The 13396-nt window shown below is 41.6% G+C and overlaps 1 protein-coding gene and 1 long non-coding RNA gene across 5 annotated transcripts in view; one reads left to right on the top strand and one right to left on the bottom strand.

Annotated features, from left to right (window-relative positions):
• Positions 1–552, top strand: part of LOC139207082 (uncharacterized) — a 962-nt gene extending 410 nt beyond the window's left edge. Inside the window, exons 2-3 of the long non-coding RNA XR_011585026.1 lie at positions 1–60; positions 359–552. The exon at positions 1–60 is cut by the window's left edge and continues 62 nt beyond it. This is a non-coding gene — a long non-coding RNA (uncharacterized lncRNA). The remainder of the gene's footprint in view (positions 61–358) is intronic.
• Positions 1–12627, bottom strand: part of LOC139207075 (NLR family CARD domain-containing protein 3-like) — an 18605-nt gene extending 5978 nt beyond the window's left edge. Inside the window, exons 1-12 of one of the 4 annotated variants that reach the window (XM_070836709.1) lie at positions 12580–12627; positions 11388–11521; positions 10617–10820; positions 9638–9751; positions 8105–8147; positions 7787–7997; positions 5888–7658; positions 5611–5784; positions 3795–3968; positions 3140–3313; positions 2048–2221; positions 1582–1628 (exon numbers count right to left, since the gene is read on the bottom strand). In XM_070836709.1, the coding sequence (XP_070692810.1) occupies positions 1582–1628; positions 2048–2221; positions 3140–3313; positions 3795–3968; positions 5611–5784; positions 5888–7658; positions 7787–7997; positions 8105–8147; positions 9638–9751; positions 10617–10820; positions 11388–11455 (3154 nt within the window). In that variant the 5' untranslated portion in view covers positions 11456–11521; positions 12580–12627. The remainder of the gene's footprint in view (positions 1–1581; positions 1629–2047; positions 2222–3139; positions 3314–3794; positions 3969–5610; positions 5785–5887; positions 7659–7786; positions 7998–8104; positions 8148–9637; positions 9752–10616; positions 10821–11387; positions 11522–12579) is intronic. The other 3 variants (XM_070836711.1, XM_070836710.1, XM_070836712.1) reach the window with 3 other exon arrangements.
• Positions 12628–13396: the final 769 nt, after the last annotated feature.

Below are 13396 nucleotides of genomic sequence, written 5' to 3'. Positions count from 1 at the left end.
AAGAAGTGAGGCAGCAGGTCAGACAGGACACAGCTGTTCATCCTACTGCTGGACCAACAGGTGAGCTGAGAACAGGGTCCCTCATGAGGAAATGAATGGCAAGAGAGGAACTTCACCTGGATAAACGTGTGGTAACAAGGTGTCAACACTGAGTTATGAACCCTGGTGCAACAACAGAAAGCTTCTTGTTCATGTTTACTGGTAGATGAGTTTGAACAGTCAGAACAGAACTGACTGTGGGTCCATAATCCAACTGTAATCTGGGATTACTATGGACAGCTACTCGTGTTATTACTGTTGGTTTTGCTGCTGCTATTTTAAATTCAGAGTAACTTATTGTCCTCATGTTTCATCACAGATATTTCCCAGTCAACATCAGAGGGCCCAAACAGCAGCATCTCAAGTTTTTCCCTCGTACTCTTCAAGGGGGCAGAAGACGAGGCCTCAAGAAAGACTGGCACAGTGCTCACACATGGCTACAATCCTCTCAGAGCTGTGGTCAAATGTCTACTGTCAAAGACTTTACAGCAGAATAAAGCTGTACTGAAAACAATCAAAGGCCTCTGTGTGCTGCTTTTAAACTTGAGTAGACTTGTTCCCTGTAACTGTTTAGTTCATTCCATGAATGTACTCCCTAATAGTAAAGCTGTATAATACAACTACCCTATTAGAACAATGAATGTCCTAACTGATAAATAAACCAACACTTACTAAAACAGGCTTGTTCTGTATTAGTCCATGTACATCTAAGTAACATTAACTGTAAAATTAGAAAGTATATGAGTACATGATTCCTTAACTCTCATACTGACATCGATTTTGACTCAATACTTACAACAGCTTTTCTTCTTGAAATTCCGTTATTGTTTTTGGTTTTGGTTTTGGTTTTGTTTTTGGTTTTGGTTTTGGTTTTGGTGTGCCACCCCAGGATTTTCTCTGGCCCTATCTGCCCCCCCCTGTGAAAGATTTCTGGGGGCGCCCCTGGTGTTTGTTGTCTGCACTTGAGCCTCTGTCCCGCCCCGTGACATTCACATTCATGTCCAGCTCAACTATTGTGTTTCTGACTGCTGTGTTGTTGTTCCCACAGAAAAAGAACAACAAGGAGTTGTTGCAGTGAACCTGAGAGGCCAAACTTCACTCACCTCACAAAACCTCTGTGATGCAGGTAAGTTAGCGTAATATGTTGTAGGATTTTAGCCTAATTAAATCTTTATTACATAAATATGCTCTGTTCAGGCTACAGAATGTTTACAGGCAGTGTTGCTGGAGTTTACTGTTTATCCAATATGAGAAAAAGCTGCATTTGCTAATTGAGCAGCTCTTAATTATTCTTTGTTGTCAATATGCAGATTTTTAGTTATTTTGAGCTGTTTAATAATTTAATGTGGAGTTAAAGTGTGTAAGTGGGAACTGATTTGTTAACAACATTGCATTAGATGAAAGGATTAATAATGTTTATTTTCAGTGTTCATGCTCTCAGAGGATTAAAATGACGACACCTGTCAGAGACTCATCAGTGATCATCTTCATCCTCAGTAGCATTTGAATGAGTGAAGATGGTTGAATCATAAACACACTTACACTTCCTCAGACCTGGTCTCAACCATCGCTCTCCTCCAGGCTCCACCCTGAAAGGAGGAGGGGGGTGTCAGACCAGCACTTTCTCTTTCAGCATGGAAACATGGACGTTACATCGCTCTCACACACACAGTTCAGTTCATATTTCTGTGTTTACAGACAGTGTTTTGTGTTATTATGGACTGAAAAATTAGATCTTAGTCACACAAAAATGCCTAAATGTCTGTTGAGGGAGGAAAACCTCTATTCTTGTGTTTACATCTAATCTTTTCTCACCAATATTCACTTTGTTCTAAGGCTGTATGAACCAGAACCATTTAATTTACTTTGAAGGCATGCATCATGGTGTTGGCTGACTTTTTGTGTCTCCTCGCTGACACCAGATAAAATAAAAACTACACACAGATGTTTCCAGCTGCAGCTCCTCTATCAGACTGATTGTCGGTGGCAGCAGCAGGCCTCCTCATACCTGAGAGTGTCCAGTCTCCAGTGTGGATGCTTCAGTCCAGCAGACAGCAGACTCACGCCTGAGTCGCCTGGATGGTTGTAGCTCAGGTCCAGCTCTCTCAGATGGGAGGGGTTGGAGCTCAGGGCGGAGGCCAGAGAAGTGCAGCCTTCCTCTGTGATCAGACAGCCTGACAGCCTGAAAACACACACATTAACACACATGAAACAGTCTGATGGGACTGTCAGGGGCGGGAAGGTGGAGTGTTTTTTCTGTCATCGCCTGTAATTTGCTTCCGTCTTTAAACTTTCCAGTCAGTACATTAAAACCAAAATGGCAGACTACTGTAAGGCTTTTATTATGAAGCTACTGCAGCTTCCTGTAGCCTCAGTCCACATGTTGTTAGCAGCTCTTAAATCTTAACCGCATTAAAAACACGTCCAAATAAAGAAATATGAAAAGAAACAGTCACAGACAGCTAATTAGATGAGCTGCAGGTGACAGAACCTTCCTACAGTTTGGACCAGAGTTATTATAGTGAACTAAAACAACACTAACATTTAAAACTGTAAATTAAAAAAACATTTTGATTCAAAATAAGAATAAAAACTAGACTTTAAAAAAGCTAACTAACAGAAATATTGTGATTCAATAAACTATCTAACATAAAATCAAACTAAACAGGAAATGTCTTTAGTTTTAGTCTTTGCCAGTTTGATCAAACACGTTGGTGCATGTTCATTAAGACTGGGATGTGTGCATGACTCAGTCAGATGACATCACAGTGTTGTATTTGTCCTGAAACACCAATTCTGAAAAATACCCTCCATAATGAAATGAAACATGCAAATGTTTATAACACAACTAGGATGAACTGTCGTATCGCCATGACGAGTGTTTGAGCCTTTTCTGTGGTGATGATTGTGGCGCTGGGAGCCTGAAACGCTGCAGTAATTGTTCCAGGTGTGTCGTGCTGAGAGGTCCATGGTTTCTGACCATGAGCTAAGTTTTTTATGAAAACACACCATCTACGCTGGAGCCACACGGACATAACTGACCAAACCAACGGTGCATCATCAATGAGTAAGAAACTCGATCAGGCTGATGAATCCTTACCTGAGAGTTTCCAGTTCACAGTGTGGACTCTCCAGACCAGCAGACAGGACCTTCACTCCTGGATCCTGCAGGTTGTTGTTACTCAGGTCCAGCTCTGTCAGACTAGAGGACTGGGAGCTGAGCACTGAGGACAGGACTTCACAGCTTCTCTCTGAGAGGTTACAGCCACTCAGCCTGAAGACACAATACATAACACCCAACAAGCTGAACGTTACATCATTGCAATCAGGACTACAGACTAACTTTTCCACTGATGGGACCAACGTTCTCGGTTTAGTCAGTCACACTCACACGTATGTTCTCTGGTTGCATTCACAGTACTAGATATGTAATTGATAGGGTTATTCCCATAACACAGAAAGAGGCCTGCTTCAGTTATAGTTCATCCGGTGTATTTGTCAGACATCATTCTGGGCCTGTTTACTGTTCTGACAGCCTGCTGCAGAAAGAGGCACAGTAGCTGCAGTTTGCATGTCTTTCTTCACTTGGGAGCAGTATTAAATGATACTGGGTTAGATTTAATGGGATTTACATGAGTGTTTGATGGTAAAACCTGTGATTATGGGGCCAAATATTTTTGCTGGAGTGACGAACTTGGCACACAAGTCACTATTTGCCTCCTACTGACTTGACACCAACTGTACTGCAAGCTTACCTGAGAGTTTCCAGTGTACAGTGTGGACTCTCCAGCCCAGCAGACAGGACCTTCACTCCTGGATCCTGCAGGTGGTTGTTACTCAGGTCCAGCTCTGTCAGACTAGAGGACTGGGAGCTGAGCACTGAGGACAGGACTTCACAGCTTCTCTCTGAGAGGTTACAGCCACTCAGCCTGAAGACACAATACATAACACCCAACAAGCTGAACGTTACATCATTGCAATTGTGACACACACGAAACGTATGGTCACATTGATGTAATTTTGTTTGTTTTATTTTGAAAGGGTTATTTCTGTGAGATAAATGTACTAATATGAACCGTAATGGTCAATGATTATCTCTTAAGTGAGATGACAAGCCCTCATTGTATTACACACTTAGAGCATTTCAGTGTTGCCAGTAGGAGGCAGTGAGGCGCTTTGCTTCTGCTTGGGACTCCTTTAGAACGGACTCTTGTTTACGTCCTCATTCTGCTGAGCGAAGCTGCACCGACCAGAAGCTCTGTCACCGTCTCATTCTTCCTCCTGTTTATACAGGTTGGTGAGATTTGGAAAACTTGTATAACTACATACATTTAAATGTAATGTTAGATCGATGTCTGGGAGGAGTATATAATGGTTTTGTGAACAAGTAGAAAGCATACGGTTGGGTTCTTCTCTGTGTCGGGGTGGCCCAAGATGGCGCCGGCTGTAAACTTTTTGTTGTATTCTCCAAGCATGTCGTAGTTTTTGGCTCCAGCACATTCCATTTTGGGTTAATAACTATTTTTCTTGTTAAGCCAGCTTAACACGTATGCATTTGGTGTTATTGTTTGATGTGTATGTATTTGAATTGTTAAATTGTAAGCACTTTGGAAAGTTAAATGTTTGCAAGTCTTCAGCTCGTGCATTTATATTGAAACGACAGTCATCATTAGCAATGTGCTGGGTCTCTTTTCATTTGCACTATGGGGTTAAATAAGGGAACACGTACCTACAAATTCTGTATTTCACAATAATGGTTCCTTCCGAGTGGTAGTGAACTACATACTAGCTCAGTCAGTAGACTGAACGAGGATGTATTAATAGTGATACACTGAACTCAGGATTCATCTGAATAGAGGATGTGTGTTTTTATTTGAAAGCACAAAGTAATGGTCCTGTAACCAGCCTGTGTATTTTGTTTTGTTTCTAATATTGTGGATGTTGGTATTGATAAAAGTATATTTGAAGATGTAGAACAAAATACAAGGGGGGAGAAAAGGAAAAGTATATTTTGTGTATTGGTAATTAAATTCTGCTGAGCGAAGCTGCACCGACCAGAAGCTCTGTCACCGTCTCATTCTTCCTCCTGTTTATACAGGACTCTTCTCTGTTAATGGGAACTCTATCTGAGACCTGTTACACAATCAGGACTACAGACTAACTTTTCCACTGATGGGACCAACGTTCTCGGTTTAGTCAGTCACACTCACACGTATGTTCTCTGGTTGCATTCACGGTACTAGATATGTAATTGATAGGGTTTTTCCCATAACACAAAAAGAGGCCTGCTTCAGTTATAGTTCATCTGGTGTATTTGTCAGACATCATTCTGGGCCTGTTTACTGTTCTGACAGCCTGCTGCAGAAAGAGGCACAGTAGCTGCAGTTTGCATGTCTTTCTTCACTTGGATCAGTATTAAATGATACTGGGTTAGATTTAATGGGATTTACATGAGTGTTTGATGGTAAAACCTGTGATTATGGGGCCAAATGTTTTTGCTGGTGATGAACTTGGCACACAAGTCACTATTTGCCTCCGACTGACTTGACACCAACTGTACTGCAAGCTTACCTGAGAGTTTCCAGTGTACAGTGTGGACTCTCCAGCCCAGCAGACAGGACCTTCACTCCTGGATCCTGCAGGTGGTTGTTACTCAGGTCCAGCTCTGTCAGACTAGAGGACTGGGAGCTGAGCACTGAGGACAGGACTTTACAGCTTCTCTCTGAGAGGTTACAGCCACTCAGCCTGAAGACACAATGAGTGTAAGTTATTTATATATATTTCTCTCATTAAAGCTCAGCAGTGACAACATTATTATTTCAATCAAACAAAATCTGCCTGTTCTTACAGAGCTTTGTTGGAGGCTTTGAGCACTGGCAGCAGCTTCAGAAGAGCCTCCTCTGAAGCAGAGTATTTCTTCAGGTCAAACACGTCCAGATCTTTTTCTGATGACAGTAAAATGAAGACCAGAGCTGACCACTGAGCAGGAGAGAGTTTATCTGTGGAGAGACGTCCTGAACTCAGGGACTGTTGGATCTCCTCCACTAGAGAACGATCATTCAGTTCATTCAGACAGTGGAACAGGTTGATGCTTTTCTCTGAAGACAGATTTTTCTCAAGCTTCTTCTTGATGTACTGGACTGTTTGCTGAGTGGCCTGTAAATTACTACTTGTCGGGATGACCAGGCCTTGCAGGAGATCCTGATTAGTCTGAAGTGAAAGGCCCAGGAGGAAGCGGAGGAACAAATCCAGGTGTCCATTTGGACTCTGTAAGGCCTGGTCCACGGCACTCTGGTGGAGCTCTGTCACTGCAGACACTTGGCAGCCTGTCAGCAGATTGAAACCACTGTTGGTGAATTCTAGATGGACATAAAGAGCAGCCAGAAACTCCTGAAGGCTCAAATGGACAAAGCAGAAGACCTGGTCCTGGTACAGCCCCCTCTCCTCTCTAAAGATCTGGGTGAACACTCCTGAGTACACTGAGGCTGCTCTGATATCGATGCCACACTCTGTCAGGTCTGATTCATAGAAGATCAGGTTCCCTTTCTGCAGCTGCTGAAAAGCCAGTTTTCCCAGAGACCAGATCATGGTCCTGGTCTCTAGACTCCAGTGTGGATCTGTCTGAGCTCCTCCATCAAACTTGACATTCTTCACTTTGGTCTGAACCACCAGGTAGTGGATGTACATCTCAGTCAGGGTCTTGGGCAGCTCTCCTCCCTCTCTGGTTTTCAACGCGTCCTCCAGAACCGTAGCGGTGATCCAGCAGAAGATCGGGATGTGGCACATGATGTGGAGGCTTCGTGACGTCTTGATGTGGGAGATGATCCTGTCGGCCTGCTCCTCATCTCTGAATCTCTTCCTGAAGTACTCCTCCTTCTGAGGGTTGGTGAACCCTTTGACCTCTGTCACCATGTCAACACACTCAGGAGGGACCTGATTGGCTGCTGCAGGTCGTGTGGTTATCCAGATGCGGGCAGAGGGAAGCAGATTTCCTCTGATGAGGTTTGTCAGCAGCACATCCACTGAGGCCGACTCTTTAATATCAGTCAGGGTCTCGTTGTTGTGGAAGTCCAGAGGAAGTCGGCACTCGTCCAGACCGTCAAAGATGAACAGAACCTGGAACCCGTCAAACCTGCAGATTCCTGCTTCTTTGGTTTCAGGAAAGAAACGATGAACGAGTTCCACCAAGCTGCATGTTTTGTCTCTCAGCAGATTCAGCTCTCTGAACGTGAATGGAAACATGAACTGTGTGTCCTGGTTGGCTTCGTCTTCAGCCCAGTCCAGAGTGAACTTCTGCGTTAAGACTGTTTTCCCGATGCCGGCCACTCCCGTTGTCATCACTGATCTGATTGGAGAATCTCTTCCAGGTGGGGCTTTAAAGATGTCCACACATCTGACGGTTGTTTCTGGTCTGTCTGGTCTCCTGGATGCTGCTTCAATCTGTCTGACCTCATGTTCATCATTGACCGCTGCAGTCCCTCCCTCTGTGATGTGGAGCTCTGTGTAGATCTGGTTCAGAAGCGTTGGGTTTCCTGCTTTAGCGACGCCCTCGAAGACACACTGGAACTTCTTCTTCTGGTTAGATTTAAGGTTACGTTGACAAACGCAGGCAGAAATTTCTGAATGAACACACAACAAATAAGAACATTTGAGAAATGATGAATATTTCAACAAAGTAATAAATAATACATTTATATCGTCTCTAGAGACATTAGTTAATGTCCCGTTTATCCAGAAATCCTCTTACTGCTCTGCAGATAGTCAGCCAGCTCCTCCTGCTTCAGTCTCCTCAGGAGGTGAAGTGTGATCTTCAGAATCGCCTCTCTGCTGCTCTTCCTCTGCTCTTCATCCTCACCCTCCCTCTGACTCTCTAAGTATCCTGAGCAGTCTGAACTCAGAACCCTCTGGATCTCCTTCAGCTCCTTCTTCACAAGACTGACCATATTCTCCTCCAGCAGCTGCAGCAGAGGATCATGGGAATGACACGATCAAAGTCAAACAAAATCGTGTGTGTGGAGATGATTTGGAACAGAATAGATGTAAAAGTAATTATTGTACAACAGACCATAAATATTGAGTCCAGGGGTGTTTGATGCTCCTGGTCAACTCTGTGGAGGAACACTGAAGAATTAGCTCACATTGTGTCTGTCTGCAGAGAGTCAAACACAAGGTCAGGTGACTCCCTGTAGTGGTAAAGGTTTACTCGTCCTGCTGATCCCACTGAGAATCAACAGTTAACAGCCTATTTCTAGAGTTCAGCTCAGTGTTTTGCTTCACTAGTTGGTTTTGTTTAGTCCCAGCAGCTCTCACCAACCCCTCCAATGAGCTCCCCCTCCCTCACTGACCCTCCAGCTGCTCCAGTAGAGCTGCTCAGTGTCTGCTGGTATCAAACTGGTTGTGCTGGGCAGCTCCCAGGAGAAAAATGACAACCAACAAGTAAACAATAGTTCAAACATCAGTGCTCTCCATTGTCAGAAGGTCGAACAGCGTCTGAACCTCCCCCCAGACGGGTTGTGTCCTCACACCCACCTCACTCAGTGATTGGTCGGCCGTGTGGAGGCGGCAGGTTTGAACACTAAAGGTCTTCTAGAGTCTGAAAATGTGTTTGTGTGTCTTTATATACAGTCAAGCCTGAAATTCTTCATACCCCTGGCAAATTTTGACTCAAAGTTACTTTTATTCAACCAGCAAGTTTTTTCTTGATTGGAAATGACACAGGCGTCTCCCAGAAGATAACAAGACGATGTACAAGAGGCATCATTGTGGAAAGAAATATTTCTCAGCTTTTATTTACATTTGAACAAAAAGTGGCATGTTCAAAGTTATTCATACCCTTTGCAAACTGTCATAGTCTATGGGAAAATCCAAAGTTCTATACCGTTCCAAATAGTCCAAGCTGTTCTAAAGCATCCTAATGACCCTGATTCATTGGGAACAGCTGTTTTAATCAACTCAACAGGTGAAAAACAGCAGCTCTCTGAAGTTGGTTTGTGGAGAGTCATGGCTAAGACAAAGGAGCTCACTGAGGATCTGCGGCTGCGCATTGTGGCTGCTCACAAGTCAGGAAAGGGCTATAAGACCATATCTAAATGTTTTCAAGTTCCAGTGGCTACAGTGCAAAGTATTATCGGAAGCCAAAAGTGACACCTGTGCTGGCCAGGAGGATAGTGAGAGAGGTGAAAAAGAATCCAAGGATCACCACTTGAATCCAATTGAGAATCTGTGGAGGGAGCTAAAGATCAGGGTGATGGTAAGGAGACCCTCCAACCTGAAAGAGTTGGAGCTCATCGCTAAAGATGAATGGGCAAAAATACCAGTGAGACATGCAAAAAGCTGGTCAGCAATTATAGGAAGCGTTTGATTGTTGTAGTAGCCAATAAAGGCTTTTCTATTGGTTATTGTGAAAGGTATTAAATTTAAGTTAAATGTGTGTTTGCTTCGTTCAGCTTTGTTGTTCTTGTCTCCCTTTTTGTCTGGAGGAGATCAGTGGAAAAACTGAAATCACATACTTGGCCAATAAAACTGTTTCTTAATCTGATTCTGATTCAAACTAGTTCTTTTCTAGTTTCACCAACTCTTAATGTCAGTGTAAGCTTACATAAGGTCAGCAGATGGAGGTTGATCTTTAAAATCAATGATATTTTCCTTCGACTGGTCGCTCTTGAAGGACAGACAGCTGGGTTCAGGAGAGTCTCGTCTCTGCAGCAGGACCCTGAAACGTCAGCAGCACAGATAAATGTGCATGTCGGACAAAAATATGTCCAATTTATTAACAAATAACTTTCTGTCTCAAATGTGTTTTTACCAGTTTAATTCTTACCTTCCATCAGCAGATTTCCTAAAAGAAAGAGGAGGATCCATTGACCCATCACTCTTATGTATTTCTGTTCTTTAACGTGCACTATAGTTTTTATTTTATTTAATTTGACTCGCACTTTGCTTTTAATCTTGTCATCAGTTTATCTGCTTATTTATTATCTGCTTATTTATTGTTGTATTCATGGTGGTGGTCACTTTTACTCGCTTTTGCTCTTTTGCTGCTGTAGCACCAGAATTTCCCCTCGGGGATCAATAAAGTATTTCTTTCTATCTATCTATCTATAGACACACAGCTGGGTTCAGGTTCAGGTTCAGGATTGTTTATCGTAATTATTTTATTTTTATTTTCTTTATGCAGCACAAGAGTTATTCACCATTAAAAGATTCCAGATTCAATGTGAAAGACAACGTATTTTAATAACTCTGTTAAAATAATGTGGATGTGGATGATCCACATGCCGAAATCACAACAAGACCTCGATCACTAGTGAAGCCTTTAAAATGGTTACTGGTCACTATGCAAATGTCTCTTTGAAAGCAGGAAACTTTAAAATAATAAGGTTTTTGAATTGAGTTTGGTACATAAATAGGAAAAACCATCTTTCTGAGCACCATTCTTCCAAAATAATGGAATAACCGAAATCAACTTCCTCGTATGTGTTCACATACTTGGCCAATAAAGCTGTTTCTTAATCTGATTCTGATTCAAACTAGTTATTTACTAGTTTCACCAACTCTTAATGTCAGTGTAAGCTTACATAAGGTCAGCAGATGGAGGTTGATCTTTAAAATCAATGATATTTTCCTTCGAGTTGTCGCTCTTGAAGGACAGACAGCTGGGTTCAGGTTCAGGTTCAGGTTCAGGTTCAGATCCAGGTTCAGATCCAGGTTCAGGTTCAGATCCAGGTTCAGATCCAGCAGAGTCTGCTGTGTGCTTTGAGTGCACGTGTAGGTGCTGTGACCTGGTGGTGTAACACACAGTCTTAATACTTTGCATGTTTTGTATCTTTTGTTTATCGTAATTATTTTCTTTTCATTTTCTTTATGCAGCACAAGAGTTATTCACCATTAAAAGATTCTAGATTCAATGTGAAAGACAACGTATTTTAATAACTCTGTTAAAATAATGTGGATGTGGATGATCCACATGCTGAAATCACAACAAGACCTCGATCACTAGTGAAGCCTTTAAAATGGTTACTGGTCACTATGCAAATGTCTCTTTGAAAGCAGGACACTTTAAAATAATAAGGTTTTTGAATTGAGTTTGGTAGATAAATAGGAAAAACCATCTTTCTGAGCACCATTCTTCCAAAATATATTCCCTCCTCTGGTGTTTCTTCTCAGTGTCCCGTTTCTTTGTTGGGTGTGATATCTGCACTTCCTCTTTTGGTTTAATTAGGACACATCCTGGAGATTTGGGAGTGCTACTGAATGTGGATATAAGGTACTGTCAATGTCTGAAATGCAAAAAATGCCCCACATTAGGCTAATTCACCCAAATTGTGTATATGAAGGTGTTTCCTTACCTGTCTTCTGATTCCATGTGAGTCCTTTTGGTCGGCACGGACTCGTCACCTAAATGTGTTCTCTGCATTTCTTCTTCTTGCTTATTTTTTCTTCTTCATTGGTTGAGGGACAGACTGGTGTTTATTCTCTGTAGCTGTGGAAAAAGAGGCCGTCACTTATCAGACAAATTCAGTTATTTCAGTCCACAGAGAAGACGACACACAAACATATGAACAAATGTAGGACAGCGGACGCTTTGACTCTAAAATGGAGGGAAACTCTTCCTGTTAGTGTCAGTTGTCAGCATTTCAAATCAAATCAAACTTTATTGTCATTTAGCTGTACAGACAACAGTAGTGCAGGCAAAATGAGACACACACATCCCTGCACACTGCAAGAGATAAGCTTGTTATTGACTAGAAGAGTCGTGACCTTATCATGGAAAAAGGTCGGTAGATGGATTTCAGAGTTAACTACGACCTTCTTGCCATTGGAAAAAATGACATCTACCATAAAGGGGAAACAACCGCTCTTCCAAAACACCTGGGCCCTTCATGGCCTGTCTAAAGACAATAGACATATATAGACATAGAAACACCTGCAGCCCAACCGATGTGTTCAAATGTCCTCACTGACACTGTTTTGTTTTATTGTTTGTTTTTGTTTTGTTTTGCTTTTTAATAGATTATTTAATATTTTGGGGGTGGACTTCAGGTTTTAAGTGTATTGTACCTCTAAGTGTTCGTATCTGGATGAACACATGCACAAACGTTTATAAAAAAAGTGACTACAGCCCCTTTTCCACCAACATTTCCAGGAACTTTTATAACCAGGAATTCATTTACCTGGTGAAACACTTCCTGCTCATCTGTGTGGTTTGAGTTTTGTGTAACTGCTATTTTGCTTTGTTCTTCTGTGGGTGGTGATTTTTACCATTTTACCTGAGAGCTTATTTTTGAAGAAAATAAATGTAAAGTTAATTTGTGAGTGTGAGGCCGCTGACTTTGACTTATTTCCTCATCTTCTTCCTTATTTTCTGACTAAAGGCCTCTTGCTACACTCCACCAGTGGAGTTGTGAGTAAACCAGCGGCAGATTTCTGCTGTTTTCTGTCTTTTTTTTGGTTAATTTTTACCTGCAGTAAAGAAACGGGACGAACAGAAGATCATTCAGGAGTCAAACAGTGAAAACATGTCGCTAAAAACAGTCCTACCTTTCAGAAGAAGGAGAAAACAAACTGCGACACGACGAACTGACAAAAGTGAAACTAAACTGTAAGACAGGAAGAGGCTGTGACGTCACCGTTACCACGACAACGAACACATAAATGAATAAATAAATTGTTGGAAAAGATAAATAACTATATGAACAAATGAAAATAAATACATAAAATAAAAAGCAATTTAGAAAAATAAATACAAACGCCTGAGATAAAATAATAAAGAGAAAAAGCCTGAGGTAAAAAAAATCATAATATGCATTTAAAAAAAATTACAAGTAATGGCTGTGGTAAACTAATACATAAGAAAATTTAGAAAATAAAAATAAATGGATTAAGTTGAAAAAGAAATACATATGATAAAAAATGAATAAAACTAAAATTGCTGAGGTAAGAAAATAAATGCATAAAAAATAACTAAAAAATAAAACATAAAATGATAAAGTAGATGAAATAAAACAACAGCCAAACCACAGAAAACACAAGTAACATGATTTGATCTCTTCCTCTGACAGCATGAAGGGCACTAATGGCTCCACGGGGTCTGGATCCTCTTCCTCCTCCTCTTCCTCTTGTTCTCCACCTTGTTCCTCTAGTCTTTCTTCAGATTGTAGGTTTAAATACACTGAATTAAAGTAAAACTCAGTACAAATAATTACCCATCATCCTTTGTGTCCAACATTATGTGTTATTCAGCTCACTGCAGCCTTCGAGAGGAGAGTTCATAGAAGATGTTCCTCTTATTGTCACTTTGACAACATTAATACTAGAAATCAATCAGGCGTGAGTCAAAGGAGGACATTTGAACCAT

Source organism: Pempheris klunzingeri, chromosome 9 (genome assembly GCF_042242105.1).
Source record: "Pempheris klunzingeri isolate RE-2024b chromosome 9, fPemKlu1.hap1, whole genome shotgun sequence".
NCBI lineage: Eukaryota > Metazoa > Chordata > Actinopteri > Acropomatiformes > Pempheridae > Pempheris > Pempheris klunzingeri.
The sequence above is the reverse complement of the archived record's forward strand: the minus strand, read 5'-3'. Positions and strand labels throughout refer to the sequence as shown.